The sequence below is a fragment of the Haemaphysalis longicornis genome, unplaced genomic scaffold (assembly GCF_048455015.1).
Source record: "Haemaphysalis longicornis isolate Haplotype H1 unplaced genomic scaffold, Haemaphysalis longicornis Haplotype H1 scaffold_1, whole genome shotgun sequence".
In the NCBI taxonomy this organism is placed as follows: domain Eukaryota; kingdom Metazoa; phylum Arthropoda; class Arachnida; order Ixodida; family Ixodidae; genus Haemaphysalis; species Haemaphysalis longicornis.
The window spans coordinates 255,589,010-255,601,986 of record NW_027526203.1 but is presented as its reverse complement, the minus strand read 5'-3'; the positions used below and the strand labels follow the sequence as shown (position 1 = coordinate 255,601,986).

General features: G+C 46.5%; 1 protein-coding gene across 1 annotated transcript in view; it reads left to right on the top strand.

The window, feature by feature from the left end:
- The window catches only part of LOC144158626 (epithelial sodium channel subunit beta-like), a 67,495-nt gene that overhangs the window by 39,297 nt on the left and 15,221 nt on the right, over window positions 1–12,977 (top strand). The window contains exons 4-5 of the mRNA XM_077689648.1: window positions 1,719–1,791; window positions 11,733–11,798. Coding sequence (XP_077545774.1) covers window positions 1,719–1,791; window positions 11,733–11,798 — 139 coding nt within the window. The remainder of the gene's footprint in view (window positions 1–1,718; window positions 1,792–11,732; window positions 11,799–12,977) is intronic.

Sequence of the window (12,977 nt, the reverse complement as noted above, 5' to 3'; positions counted from 1 at the left end):
GCAATCGGTGACTTAAACCGTCCCTATGGTCGCGAAGGCTGCGTACAGCTTCATTACCTTCAAGTCTTACGCGTTAGTGTGAGCTTCTTCATTTTATTTATTTGCAACTATAGTTAGGCAGGTTTAGCCTGTTTATTACTATTGTATCTACTTCGCTGTCTGCGTGTAGCTCTTGGAGTCCCCACAAATCACCGTTTGCTGTCTGTCCTTTTATGTCTTTTTCTGTACTGTAGCTTTCGCTCGTGTAAATGTATACCCGTTGCTGGTATTGATCGGTTTGTAGCCATGCTTTTATTGCCCACGCCTCTTCAGTTCGATTGTCATATCTTGAGTATATGTGACTGATTTGTGAACCTTCGAGTGTGTTCGAGGACATTTATGTTGACTTCCGAAATTACAAATTACCGACACTGGCCATCGTCTTCTGTATGGGCGGTAGGTGGCAGCTCTATCGCGATCTAAAACTTACACTATTCTTTTCTTGGGGGCAAGATATTCGCTTTCGATAGGTTCGAAACCTGGCGCTTGGATTGTGCCACAAAGTAGTGGCTCTGGGTTGAGGAATAATTGCGCCTCTGTTGGGGTCTTACGTGGTGGTTAATTGCAAGAGGGGCTAATGTGCAGAGTAAAATGGTATGCCCGGCATTAGTACTATGGAGTCTGTGGTTCAGCAGGGGGAAGGCTTGGGAGAATACTGGCTTACACAATTAGTGCCCTTGCTACACCTCTCTGGTGATACCGCGTCTTGTCTTGTCCCTTCTTGAGTTCCTCGGTTCGTAGTTCTATGCTTCCTTTGCGGTGAACTCCAAGCGGTTCTGGCCGCGGGATCTAGAGATGAATCACTGCCTTGTTTCACTTGGCTGGTTACCTTTGTAGGGCTTCTGTTCGGGGGCGATGCGCCTCTCGCAGGATTCCGTGGTGGCTGAGCAATGTCCGACTTTTATGGGTGACCAGTGAACATTCTTGCAGTGTTGCCGTTACTAATAACAATCACGTCGTAGTGGGGGTGTTAGGTTCGTCGAGCCTGTTGAGTAGGTGGCCCGTAAATCACAACGGGTGCAGGGGCCCAGGCGCTGGCAGCTGAAGTGGCCGATGCAAGGGAAACGCAGCGGCCTCCGTGGTAAAGGATATCTAGGGAGCAGTGGTTGGTAAACACCTGTTGTTACAACTCTTGCGCCACATGCTGACTGTATTTGACTCATCATGGGGGGCCAGCTGTGGAGGAACGCCGAGCAGTTTGTCGCAAATTCGTAAACGAGCTATTAAGCAATAGAATAAGCGTGATTGCGCGCATTAAAGAGTTTCACATAAAAGAAAGTGCGTCGAATCTAGGCGATGATTTCGTGCAAAATACCTCCGAACAAGCAGCCATTGCCGCTCACCGCAGGCACCGGATGACGCAAGGACAGAGAAAGTGGGCTGCGCATATTGCAATTGCGGGTACTTTTCAGCGAGGCGGAGTGCGGCGAGGTTAATTTCTCTTGCGGCGCTTACTATAATAGCACTATCAACTTCTTAAATGTGTTCAGAACGCTAAATATTGAGGGGCTTCCCACTTCTGCTAAATTTACGCCTCTAGAATTGAACGCACGTGATCCCCCCATAACTGGTTCCAAGTGCGGCATTCAACAATGAAATCTTCGTGGCTAACGCACTTTTTTTGCGGAGCTAGAAACGTATTTATAGAATTTGTTGCCTATTTCTCTTCTGTGTTGCAGACGCCTGCTTCCATGCGCTAAACGCAAGTGGAGCGTACGTCGCCTGCGAACGCCGCTGCGGACTGCCCTGCAAGTAAGCGTTAGTTTGAGGGTGACACCTTACTGAGCAATGGCCCAAAATCTTGCACTGTAGCACTTAGCCACATCTCTCCATCCTCGGTACTGACCTTGGCTAATAACGCTATGTTTGGAGATAAATACTCAAACACGTACTTACGACTGTTTACGCGTGAGATTGCGAAACCATACCACTTTAATTTCAATCTATTCGGTCCTCCGTGTCTAACTGTAGGTCTGTCGTGATTATGCAATCGTCGCTTCGTAACGGTAGCTGCGGTGTCGATAGGTTCTAGCTGCAGCGAGCGCGTACGTCTCTGCACGCCTTGCGTCATTTCTGTGTTCCCTTGTGTCTTTTTCTGAGACGTACTGCAGGGTCCGACTGCGTCTGACAGCCTCCGCTGAGGTGGCCGGTTCACAGACCATCGCAGCAGCGATAGCTGTGGCATACAGAAGCATGTCCAGTGGTGCCACGGGGCCTTCGTATAACCATCATCACGATCCTTTTTTCCTTTGTGGCTTTTTCTCCTTCTCTCTTGTTTTCTCCTTCTTCACCCTCGTAAGCCCCACATATTCGCTATTAGCGTAAGCGCGCTTTGCCACTTCTGTAATTAGCATGCTCCTGCTCCTGCAGGCGTCAGTACACGTCTTTACGTTACACTATTCAACGCAGAAAATTGGGCTAGTTGGTGATACGACTTCGACATGGTAAAAAGCGCACTGGACGGGGACCGAAGGAGAGAGAGTGACACGGGACTAGCGCACGTCCCGTGTCACTCTCTCTTCTTCTGTCCCCGTCTAGTGCGCTTTTTACCATGTCATTACGACATACGTTTCCAAGCCGAAGGCCGTAACGCACCCACTAGGTCCAGCCACTAGGCCATGGTCCACACTCTTAGTCGCGTCCCGGATGGCGTCCTATTTATATGCGGTGGGCATCCTCAATACCGTGATATAAGAGGCCCTGACAGACGTCTTTTCCGTGACAAAACCTCAGGTGGTTACAGCGCGCTTACATTCTGCGCCAACGACCCGTGTCACGGCTATAAACTAGCGGAAAACCTGACGCCAGGAAATAAATGAAAAGAGGGGGGCAATCATGAAGCTCTGAGCGATACGTGTGGCTTGCGGCGCATGCGCGTATTCCCAATCACACAATGGCCCGCGACCTTCCTTTGCGGTGGCCGTCGACGAGCGCCCGTGGACGCGGTGAAAGCCGAACAACACTAAAAAAAATCTTGCGCGCACATGCGCAGTAGGAGTGGAAAAAAGTTCGCGCGTGGCGAGCGGTGGTCCGGTGATTTGTCTTTACCGCGCGTGCACAGTATGGAGTAATTTCAGCGTGGGGCAAGTGGGGATCCCGCGCTTTGACTCTTGCTCTGTATAGTTCATACTTAGTTCCGAGCGTTCACACTTTATTGACCACGTTCGCTTCCGCTGACATCAAATGTGTGCTTCGAGGTCGGTGTAACAGTGGAAGCAACTGCGAATGCGATGGGTTTATTAGGGCCACCGGGAACGCAAGCCAAGCAGCGGTGCCATGTCAAGCCGGCTGGTGTGTGTATTACGGGCATAGCCCGGTTGAACACGAGCGGATAGGTAAGTCCCTGGATTTCTTTTTTTTTTCGATGGATGGGGGAGCGCAGACTGTAAGAATTTGTGTTTGCGGACAAAATAGCAAGGGCCACGAAATTATGCCTTTTGCGTCGTCGTAAGAAGCCCGCGCCAAAACCGTTCTCCGATACCCGGGATCGTACGATAAATTTGACGTGCTTTATAGAGAGGATTCGGTTTCCCAGTGCGGCGGCCGTTTTGGGATCCAGGAGAAAAATGAAAACGCTTGCACATGTGAGGTACAGTCGGGGACTTAATTTTGCAGACCACGCGAGCGCGTGGCAAAAGCCACCGATGCGCGCTCTGGAGGCCCGGCGCCTGTTGTCGAGACCGGTTCGGCGCGCATGCGCGTCCTGTTTTACTCGCACGCACGCCGATTTTCTCGCTTCCTGCTACGGTGCTGCAATGGTCACTCAAGCACCGCATAGCGACGCCTTTGTAGCACTCCTTTCTTCCCGGTGGCACATTTGGGGCCTATAACGTGACGATTGCGAGGGCTTTGGCGCAAGTGCTCCTTGCGTCCTGATAAACACTTGCGCGTAATCTTTTATTTGTTTGTTTTGTGTCTTATCGTTTATATACGATGAGACTAGCGGCTTGCGAACGGCGTTCCCGAATGAAGCGCGTACGAAGCACAGTCTCGCGGTACGCGCTACCGACGACGAAATGCCAGCTATATGAATAGCGAACCTTTATTCACCTTGTTTATTGTTTAATTTGGCCACTGAACATATATTCCAGATCGCTCTCCGCTGCCCATAAAGTAGGCGATTTGCAAGGTATATAAAAGAAATTATTTCGGCGTTTTTGCTGCCTACTTCATTACTTGAAAATGATAGAAATATTTGGCCACTGAACATAATTCCAGCTCGGTCTCCGCTGCCCATAAAGTAGACGATTTGCAAGTTATATAAAAGAAATTATTTCGGCGTTTTTGCTGCCTACTTCATTACTTAAAAATGATAGAAGTACGTACTCACATAAATTGTCTGTTCGCTCTGCCCGTCGCATTCGTGAAAATGGCACCTCGGTCTTTCATTGAATGCTGTAAAATTATTCGCTAGTTTCGAGAAGCTGTTTTTAACAGGGACGTTTGCCGCCTTACTAATAGCCCAAGAGATGCTGTTAGCCGAGGAATGTATGCCTACGGGGATGAATTGCTCCAAGGCCGGAGCAATTCTTCAAGGTCGGCTTGCATTGATTGATTATGAGGCTTTAACGCGCCGATGCTACACAGCCGATAAGGCGCGCCGTAGTTGAAAGCTCCGGATTAATTTGAGAATGTGTAACATGCACCGAAATTCCGAACAGACTTGAGCATTTTCGCTTTTCGCCTCCACCAGAAAAGGGCCATGCCCAGCGGAGCGGAAGGACAGGGTCAACAACGAAACAGGAGGACAAGCTGATTGTTTTTCAGTGGTTAAACACCCGTTCAATAGTGACAAAAACATTCGGAAGGCACTAAGTAGCGATTAATATTACGGAGAAAAGTAGCGAATAATTTTACGGCATTCAGTGGGAGCCCGAGGTGCCATTTTTACGAATGCGACGGGCAGAGCAAACAGACAATTTATGTGAGTGCGTATTTCTATTATTTTTAAGTAATGAAGTAGGCAGCAAGAACGCCGAAATAATTTCTTTTATATAACTTGCAAATCGTCTACTTTATGGGCAGCGGAGAGCGAGCTGGAATATATGTTCAGTGGCCAAATTACACAATAAACAAGGTGAATTAAGGTTCGCTATTCATATAGCTGGCATTTCGTCGTCAGTAGCGCGTACCGCGAGACTGTGCTTTGTACGCGCTGCATTCGGGAACGCCGTTCGCAAGCCGCTAGTCTCATCGTCTATAAACGATAAAGCACAAAACAAACAAATAAAACATTATGCGCAAGTGTTTATCATGACGCGAGGAGCACTTGCGCCAAAGCCCTCGCAATCGTCACGTTATAGGCCGCAAATGTGCCACCTGGAAGAAAGGAGTGCTACAAAGGCGTCGCTATGCGGTGCTTGAGTGACCATTGTAGCACCGCAGCAGGAAGCGAGAAAATCGGCGTGCCTGCGAGTAAAACAGGACGCGCATGCGCGCCGCGCCGGTCTCGACAACAGGCGCCGGGCCTCCAGGGCGCGCATCGGTGGCTTTTGCCACGCGCTCGCGTGGTCTGCAAAATTAAGTCCCCGACTGTACTTCCGTTGCCGTAATGAGTATACCGTGGTGCCATAAAGAATTTGCATTTTTACACGCGTCCCATTGTCGAGGTCAAGCCACATAAAACGCAGTTTGAATTTTGTATTTTTCAATATTCTATGGCCACTGCTTGTCATTTTCGGTAGGCGTAGCAAAACGTTAGGTAACGTTTTTTCGTAACTAGGTTTTCGCGTCGTCGTTTCGGCTAGTGAATTTTCTGGCACGTTGAGTAGTCTGGATCCTGTGTCGATTTGGAAACTTCCTTATGGTGCGTTTAAGTGGTAAAGTTTTCACACGAAGCAACATTCATGAGTAACACCAGTCCCCATCTTGTTGTGTTCGGCACGGCTGTCGTCTGTCTGAAGTGCCAACTCGCGGTTTGCAGAAACATGATAGCATTGGCATCGAAAACGCGCCGCGGCGCCGGCGTAGCGGTTGCTCAAAGCGGTGGCTTCTAATGTTGTTACAACGCCTTCTGTAAAGGCGTTATACTGCAGGCTATGGTTGTTACAGATGCCCTGGCTGTTGATCGGTGCGCGCAGTTTACCTATGCTTTAGCAAAAAATATTGCTAGCAGTTCTGTTCGATTTTTCATAATGTTTGGCGCCATACTATTGCTGGAAATTGTTTCATAAAAAGAAACTAGGGCACATTACCTCCCGTGTGTAACAGCGAATAGTTTTTTTGCGACGTCCAGTTGACGTGCCGGCGTCAAATAAAATTATGGCAAAGTTTTCTCGCACGCCTTTGGACTAAAAAACCGCTCGGCCTTCCTATGTATATGATGAAAACGTCCTTTTGGAGGGCGTCTGAATCTAAAGCAGTAAGAAAGAAATAATTGCCTAAACTAAAGCGATGCACCTGTCTGATTTATGGTATTTTCACATATCTGCTAAGGCGTTGGTGATACTTCTGCTGCGCCCCTTCAGGCTATACTGTTTTGCCGCCGATTAATAACACCACAATTTTGTACCTGGTCACTTTTTCAACTGCTGTTTCTTTTCTTCACGCAGTGCCAACACAGCAGAATGCTACCCAGAATGCTACCACATTTCAGTGCGACGAAATTCCGGAAGCAGCAGCTCCCGGGCCAAATATTGCTTGGGGGATTTTACAAAGGCCTTCTACATCATCGGAAGTGGTGTACCTGGACCATCATTTGAAGCGCGGAGAAAGTACTTTTTCTTTGTTTGGTAATATATTACATTAGGTCATGAGATACCCGTCAGCTTTAGGCCAAACGTTTGGCGTTATACAGTCAGGAGCCTGCAAAAAAGTTGAGTTTCCTCCCTGTTCAGCAAGCTGCTGAAAATTCCATAAATTAAAGCAATAATTTTTTCTTGACAGGTCCTTATTTGCTCTTCCACAAAAGAATATTTTCATTTGTGTGTTCCACAATTGCAATCTGCTAATATTTGTATTTGTTATTTTAGTATAAGTATTTCGTGTTCATATTTGTATTTTTGATATGAAATAAAAAGAATACATCGTTCCTTCGGCATGGTGTCATTAATGTAATTTTCATCTCACACTTGTGCATGCTCATGAATTCGAGAATGACAAAATACTTAAAATTTACATACCCAACTCAGCTCTCTGTTTATGTCCCAAGCTTGTATAAGTAGACTATCACTTCAAGATCCGGTTAGGTTTAAGGTATACAGATACTTGCTTTACAGCTTTGCTTGCAACATGGCCTTATAAATATATGGAGTTTTTTTTTTAATTCGGGGTATGTGCATTGCGACCTGATAGATCAGGTGGCAAAACACTGAGATTATAAAGGTAAAACCTCATTGCATGACAACTGAGGTTATGAAGATGTTCCAGAAGTGCACAAATCACAAATGTGTTAGTGCAATTGCAGCCATTGTAACCCACTTATTGGTGGCATTGTTTTATACGGTCTAACCTTCAGATGCACAAGTGTGCGTTCATGACCGAGTGCTATGGTTTTGGTAAACGGCCTTGAAAATGTTGAAAATGCTGAACCGCGACCTTGCGCTTCCGCGTAAAATAATATAACTCCTTAATAACAGAAGCGCGAATGAAATGAGGCCACTTAAAAAAAATTGCAGAAATTAAGAGAATTGTCTACTAATGCCCAGCATTCGTATGCCGCTTCTCTTGAGTGTGAGTCTTTTAGAGCCAAATTTCTGTTTGTGCAGTTATCTCCATTTACCCTATTATAACGATCACAGGTAATATTTGCGCCAAATCTGCATGTTTTGTAAATGAAGGGTGTTACACGGCTCACCATTTTCCGTATTTTTTATATTTTTCTTGGTTTTTAGTTTTGCAAAATTATGTTCGGCCAATTATCTCGATCTACGCTATGATAACGATTACAAGTGGAATTTCCGCGAAATCTGCATTATTGTGGAAATGCAGGCCGTTATACTGTTTGCCAGTTTCCGTCATTTTTTAATACTTTTCTTAATTTTTGGTTTCTGAAAATTTGTTTCGACCAATGATCTTTATTTCCGATATTATAACGATTAAAGGTGGAACTTCTGCGAAAACTGCATTTTTCTGGAAGTGCAGGCCGTTACAAGTTACACGGCCTAGCGCCCATCCGGTCTGCGCGAGAAAACGCTAAGATATTCTTTGTGTGCTCGCGATTACCAATTCTTCAGGCGACGCAGCAATTCTGCAGGCGTCGGGACACAATGTTATATAGAGTGAGTAATTTATTATTGGTTCATTACATTACCAGAGACGTAAATTACTAGCGCCCCCTATTACAAAAATAAAGGTGAAGGCATGCAACCACACCATCAGAAGAGCTAAGACGAGCAAAAAAAATTCAGTGCACCATTTCATGCTTGGTATACTTGCCCCTCGTTACCAGACATCTCTTATGTTCAGCGCACGACAGTGTGCCTTACGTGCTAGTTATTTGCATGCATTGTCTTAGGGGGCACTTTCCGGCAATGTCCAAGTATACTTTTGGTAAGAAGGCCGAACTGTTATCAATTCCGTTTGCATCGACGGAATAAATCACCGCATGGCGCATCATACTGTTGAATCGGGCACACAGCATGACAAAAGGTTTCCGCTCGTACAAATGTACTTAAAGCCCCCAAACCGTAGCATTATGCCTCTTTGGTAGAGTGATTAAAAAACGGTGGTCTAAAGAAAGTCACTCGCCGCCGAATGTGTTATTTAAGACTCCTGCTTGACGCGCAACAGCATGCAGAATACTTATACTCCCATGTTTGCTCTCCCCAGCAACCTGTGGGTTGTGGCGCAGTGGTTATGATACCCGCCTCTTCATGTGTTGTAGTAGACACAGGTTCGATTCTCCGTAGGGTTGCGTGTGTGTGCCTATGTGCACTTTGTGTGTTGCGTATGATGTTACATGTGTTAGAGCGTTCGTCACGGGATTCTGACGTTGGCCTGGCAATGCGAGCGAAAGAAAAAAACGGATAAACTCAATTCTGGCCGAGTGCCTTGTTTTTTTTCTTTTTTTATGTGAAAAGCAACAAGGCCGCTTTTTTGAGGGGCCGTTTGATTTGGGGGCCACTTCGTAAGCGGGAATACATTAGCATAACGGGCCGCGTAGAAAAATTACGGCCAGTGGCCTGCCGAACACACGGCCCGGTGTTTAGGTGGCCCGCTGGTTAAGCGGCCCTCAATACGGCCGCTTAAACGCGGGGCCGCGTGTTCGGTGGGCCGCGTGTTTGGCGGGCCGCTTGCGCGTGAGGCCGCCTGAACCGCCGCTTCATAAGCGGCTTTAAAATGACGCGGCGACCCGCCTGCATGCGGGTCGTATAACCAGAAATTGACTAAGAGTGCAGGGGAGACGTGTTTGACTTGCATTCCGTACACGACCCGGCGGCGAATTCCAGTCCCAAATTCGCCGAACTTTCCTTATTTTAATTTTACTCTCTTTGCGCAGTTGCTCACTAGTAAATACCTGGTGTCATTTTTCAGATAATTATCGCCTCTAAGCGCTGTCGGATTACAAAGCTGACAACATAATTTGGTATTTGACTCGCTGGGAGCCTTTTGATCAAGCAAATTTGATATTAATGCAGCATAACCACGAGCGGCATGCTTTTCTTTTGTCAAGCGCAGCAGCCATGCCCCCTCTCGGGAAAAACACGCGCACCTCAGCCTGCAAAAAAATCTGTCAAAAATCCCAATGTCACCGTAGCGAGAAAATTTAAACTTATACCAGAAGTGCAGTGCCTTGACTAACCACTGGTGTGCATTAGGTGCAGAGAAACAACTACATGTCCAAATCTTCAATATTAAGCATCGATCTCCGGCGATCGATTTCAATAGGCGCCGTAACGGAAGAGTTAAATGCACAGATGGTACCAAATATTCCATCTTCTGTTAGGGGGTGTAATCCTATGTTATAGATCTCGGTTCATCTGAATAAATCTCGCCGTGTAGCGTTTCACTATAGATGGCAGAAATTGTTGTTGCAAATCAACCTCACTCGTAACGTAGGGGCACCCAACAACGTTGTTGGTACCCCCCCCAATGGAATCCTGCGTACGGCGCTGTCACCGCGTTCTTAATGCTTAGTGCATCCCGAGCGGGCTGATTGGCACAAGTTTCTGCAGTGCTGGGCTAGCAGTGACATAAGCCAATAAAGGAAGAATGGCAGGAATTAGCGAGCAGAGAGGAACGCACCATCGTTGGCTTCTGCTTGCTTGCTGGCTGTCTCTGGTAAAGTCGCCGTGCTCTGATCTACTCTCACAGGTGTTCCGAATTCTTATTCCATGGGCTTTCTCTGAAACTGGGAATTAAAAACGCACTAAAAGCTGATTGGCATTGTGTTTTAACTGGTACGTCTCACCCTTCAAAACTGTTTCAGCTTTCGTTTAAAAAAAAAAAAAACAAATCCCTTCAGTTAACGGTTGAAATGCGAAGCTTTCGTACGTGCGAAAATCAAACGACGTAGTGCCATAGAGCAAGCCGCCTGTGAGTCAAAGTCCGTCCAAGCGTCAACGATCAAAGTGCAAACTGCCTGCAAGTCGTCAAAGCCCAAGCTCAGACGACAGCAGATGCATCCATCACGAGAAAGCTCAGCGCCCACCCACCCCCCACTCCATCGTCGGATTGGAATAGCGATTTGACACCCATGCAACCTGACTCAAAGTCAAAGTCGAAAATCAAAAATCCAAACTGATTCGACCGTGTAGAAATGGCGCAGTCGCATAGACGTCGGCTTTATGGAGCGAGGGGCCCAGGTTCAATGCCGACCACGGGAATCATTGTTTTTTTTTTTTTCTTGTATCTTCATCATAATCATGTGCCGTCCCATTGTGTCAAGTTGGCTTTCCTGCAGTGCGCTTTAGTTACAACGCCACCATCAATGAGGCCAAGGAAGCTCTGCTGTTATTTATTTGTTTTGTACGTTCGAAAATTATTAAGAAAAGCTGTCCTTTTCAACTATTGTTTCCCTTCCATTTATACGGGATGCAACACAGTGAAGGGGGCCGGCTACAAAGTTCCTCAAGCCGATTTAAGGTATTCCTGCAGCGGAGGTGTTCTCACTCAGTGGAAGGAATATAAAATACTCACAAAATTCCTCAGCATTGCGTCTGACTGCCAGGCACTTCGCGTACCCGAGGATGCCAGTAATCTCGAGCTTTTGCCGCTGGTTGTGATGCGCAACCGGCAAAAATCTTTGTACTTGTACGATGATGCAAAATATAGGCTGGTATCTAAACTGAAACAACTTTTACCGCCATGTTGTAGCTACAGAACATGCGCAGTAATGTTAAGAACTGAATTGCGTCCGTTCAAAAAAACGTCTGCGGAGAAGAACTTCCTTGTATACATTAATTTTGCATTTACGCGCACCTGCATGCCTTACTGTTTTTGCTTCAGGAAAACGCTTCAAAAATAAAGTTTCGACATTCACAACTTATGATTTCACAAATCGTAATGGGGCGGTGATCCGTATTTTCATGCTTTTGGAATTTTCTGTGTTAATAAGCAAATTCTGAGGGAGACTTGTAGCCCCCTTGCTTATATTTTGTTTCCCATACAACCGGTTTTATAGGTTCCGTTTTTGAAAGGTTGCTTGAAGTGATGTGTGACCGCCTCCCCAATAAAATGCGTTCAATGCCTGCTTTTGGCTGTGGGACACACTCCCAGTTGGTCAAGAAAATCAAAATGAATTGCCCTTTCAGGGAAATAGTGTACGACGTTAAAGTGGCAGGTGTAAGCCAGGAAGAAGGCACAGCGCACGGCCCAACGTGAGTACCATTCGCAAAAGCTTGATTGTTCGAGTTCAAAGTACCGAGTGAAACTATAACTATTCACCGAACGTTCTCATTTATTTCGTAGTGCCTTTCCCGCTCAGAATAAAAGCAGCGTAGGTTGCTTTGGCAGCGGCAGCCATTTCAAGCACATTATCACTCTCTCGCCCGGAGGTGACAGCGCACGATGTTTGAGCGGGCAAATGAGTATCAAACCACAGAAAACAGGATCGACTGCTCCGAAATTAGGAAACGTAGGTTATGGCTCTGCCACGTCTTCAAAGCGAACCTAACCGAGCCACACATCAAATATTTGTTATAGATAATCAAGCGTTAAAAACCACTGTCGCGTTAGGGCTGCGCTGGCGCTCAGGACTGTACCACAATATGACGATTCTGTGAGCTATATACCAAGAGGAGGACACCCCTGTGTAACCTCTATATTGAGCTTATGGGATCGGTAAGGTCAAAACAAAATATTTCTTGCTACAGTAAGCGAGCTCGCTGCTTTGATTATGGTTTAATTATATAAAAATTTGGTTCGTCGTTTACTGTGGAAAAGGTGTTGCCCATTCAGATGCGCAAGGCCCCGGGTTGTTGCTTTCTAAGCCCAACGCTCTTTTTTTCTGAGTTCTGCAGGTTCGCTATGTGCGAAGTTTGGTCCGTGTGCTCTTGGGCGAACAGACTATTTAAAGGCCAGCCACGAACTCTCTTTTGGTTAACTAAATCACGTGAAAATTTACCTTTCCAAAACACCGCAGATGTAGCCTCACAATTTGTGCAACGGAGCCTCAGCATCTGAAGAATTGAAGTACCTAGTAAATGTTTCGTTTAATGAAGCAGTACAGAAATTTACTAGTCCATTGCGCAACCGTTCCCTTTATTACTGTCACCTGGGCACAAATCTGATTCCAAGAGTAGAGTAATCCGCTGTCACGGGAAACCCGAAAAGATGGCAATCTTTTGCGACTTCACGCACACATCGGGCTTTACCCGCTAAAGAAACACCTAGTTTGTTTGTAGTAACACGTAGCGGAGGGCTACGTGTTAGTTTCGAGCCCTTCGGTATCTGCGCGAAAACTGTGCGAGGCCGCAAGCTGACGTCGTGAGCTGGGCGCACCCGTCAAAAAACTTGCAAACGTCCCATTGATTTGCCAGAAATGTGTAGGTAATTTA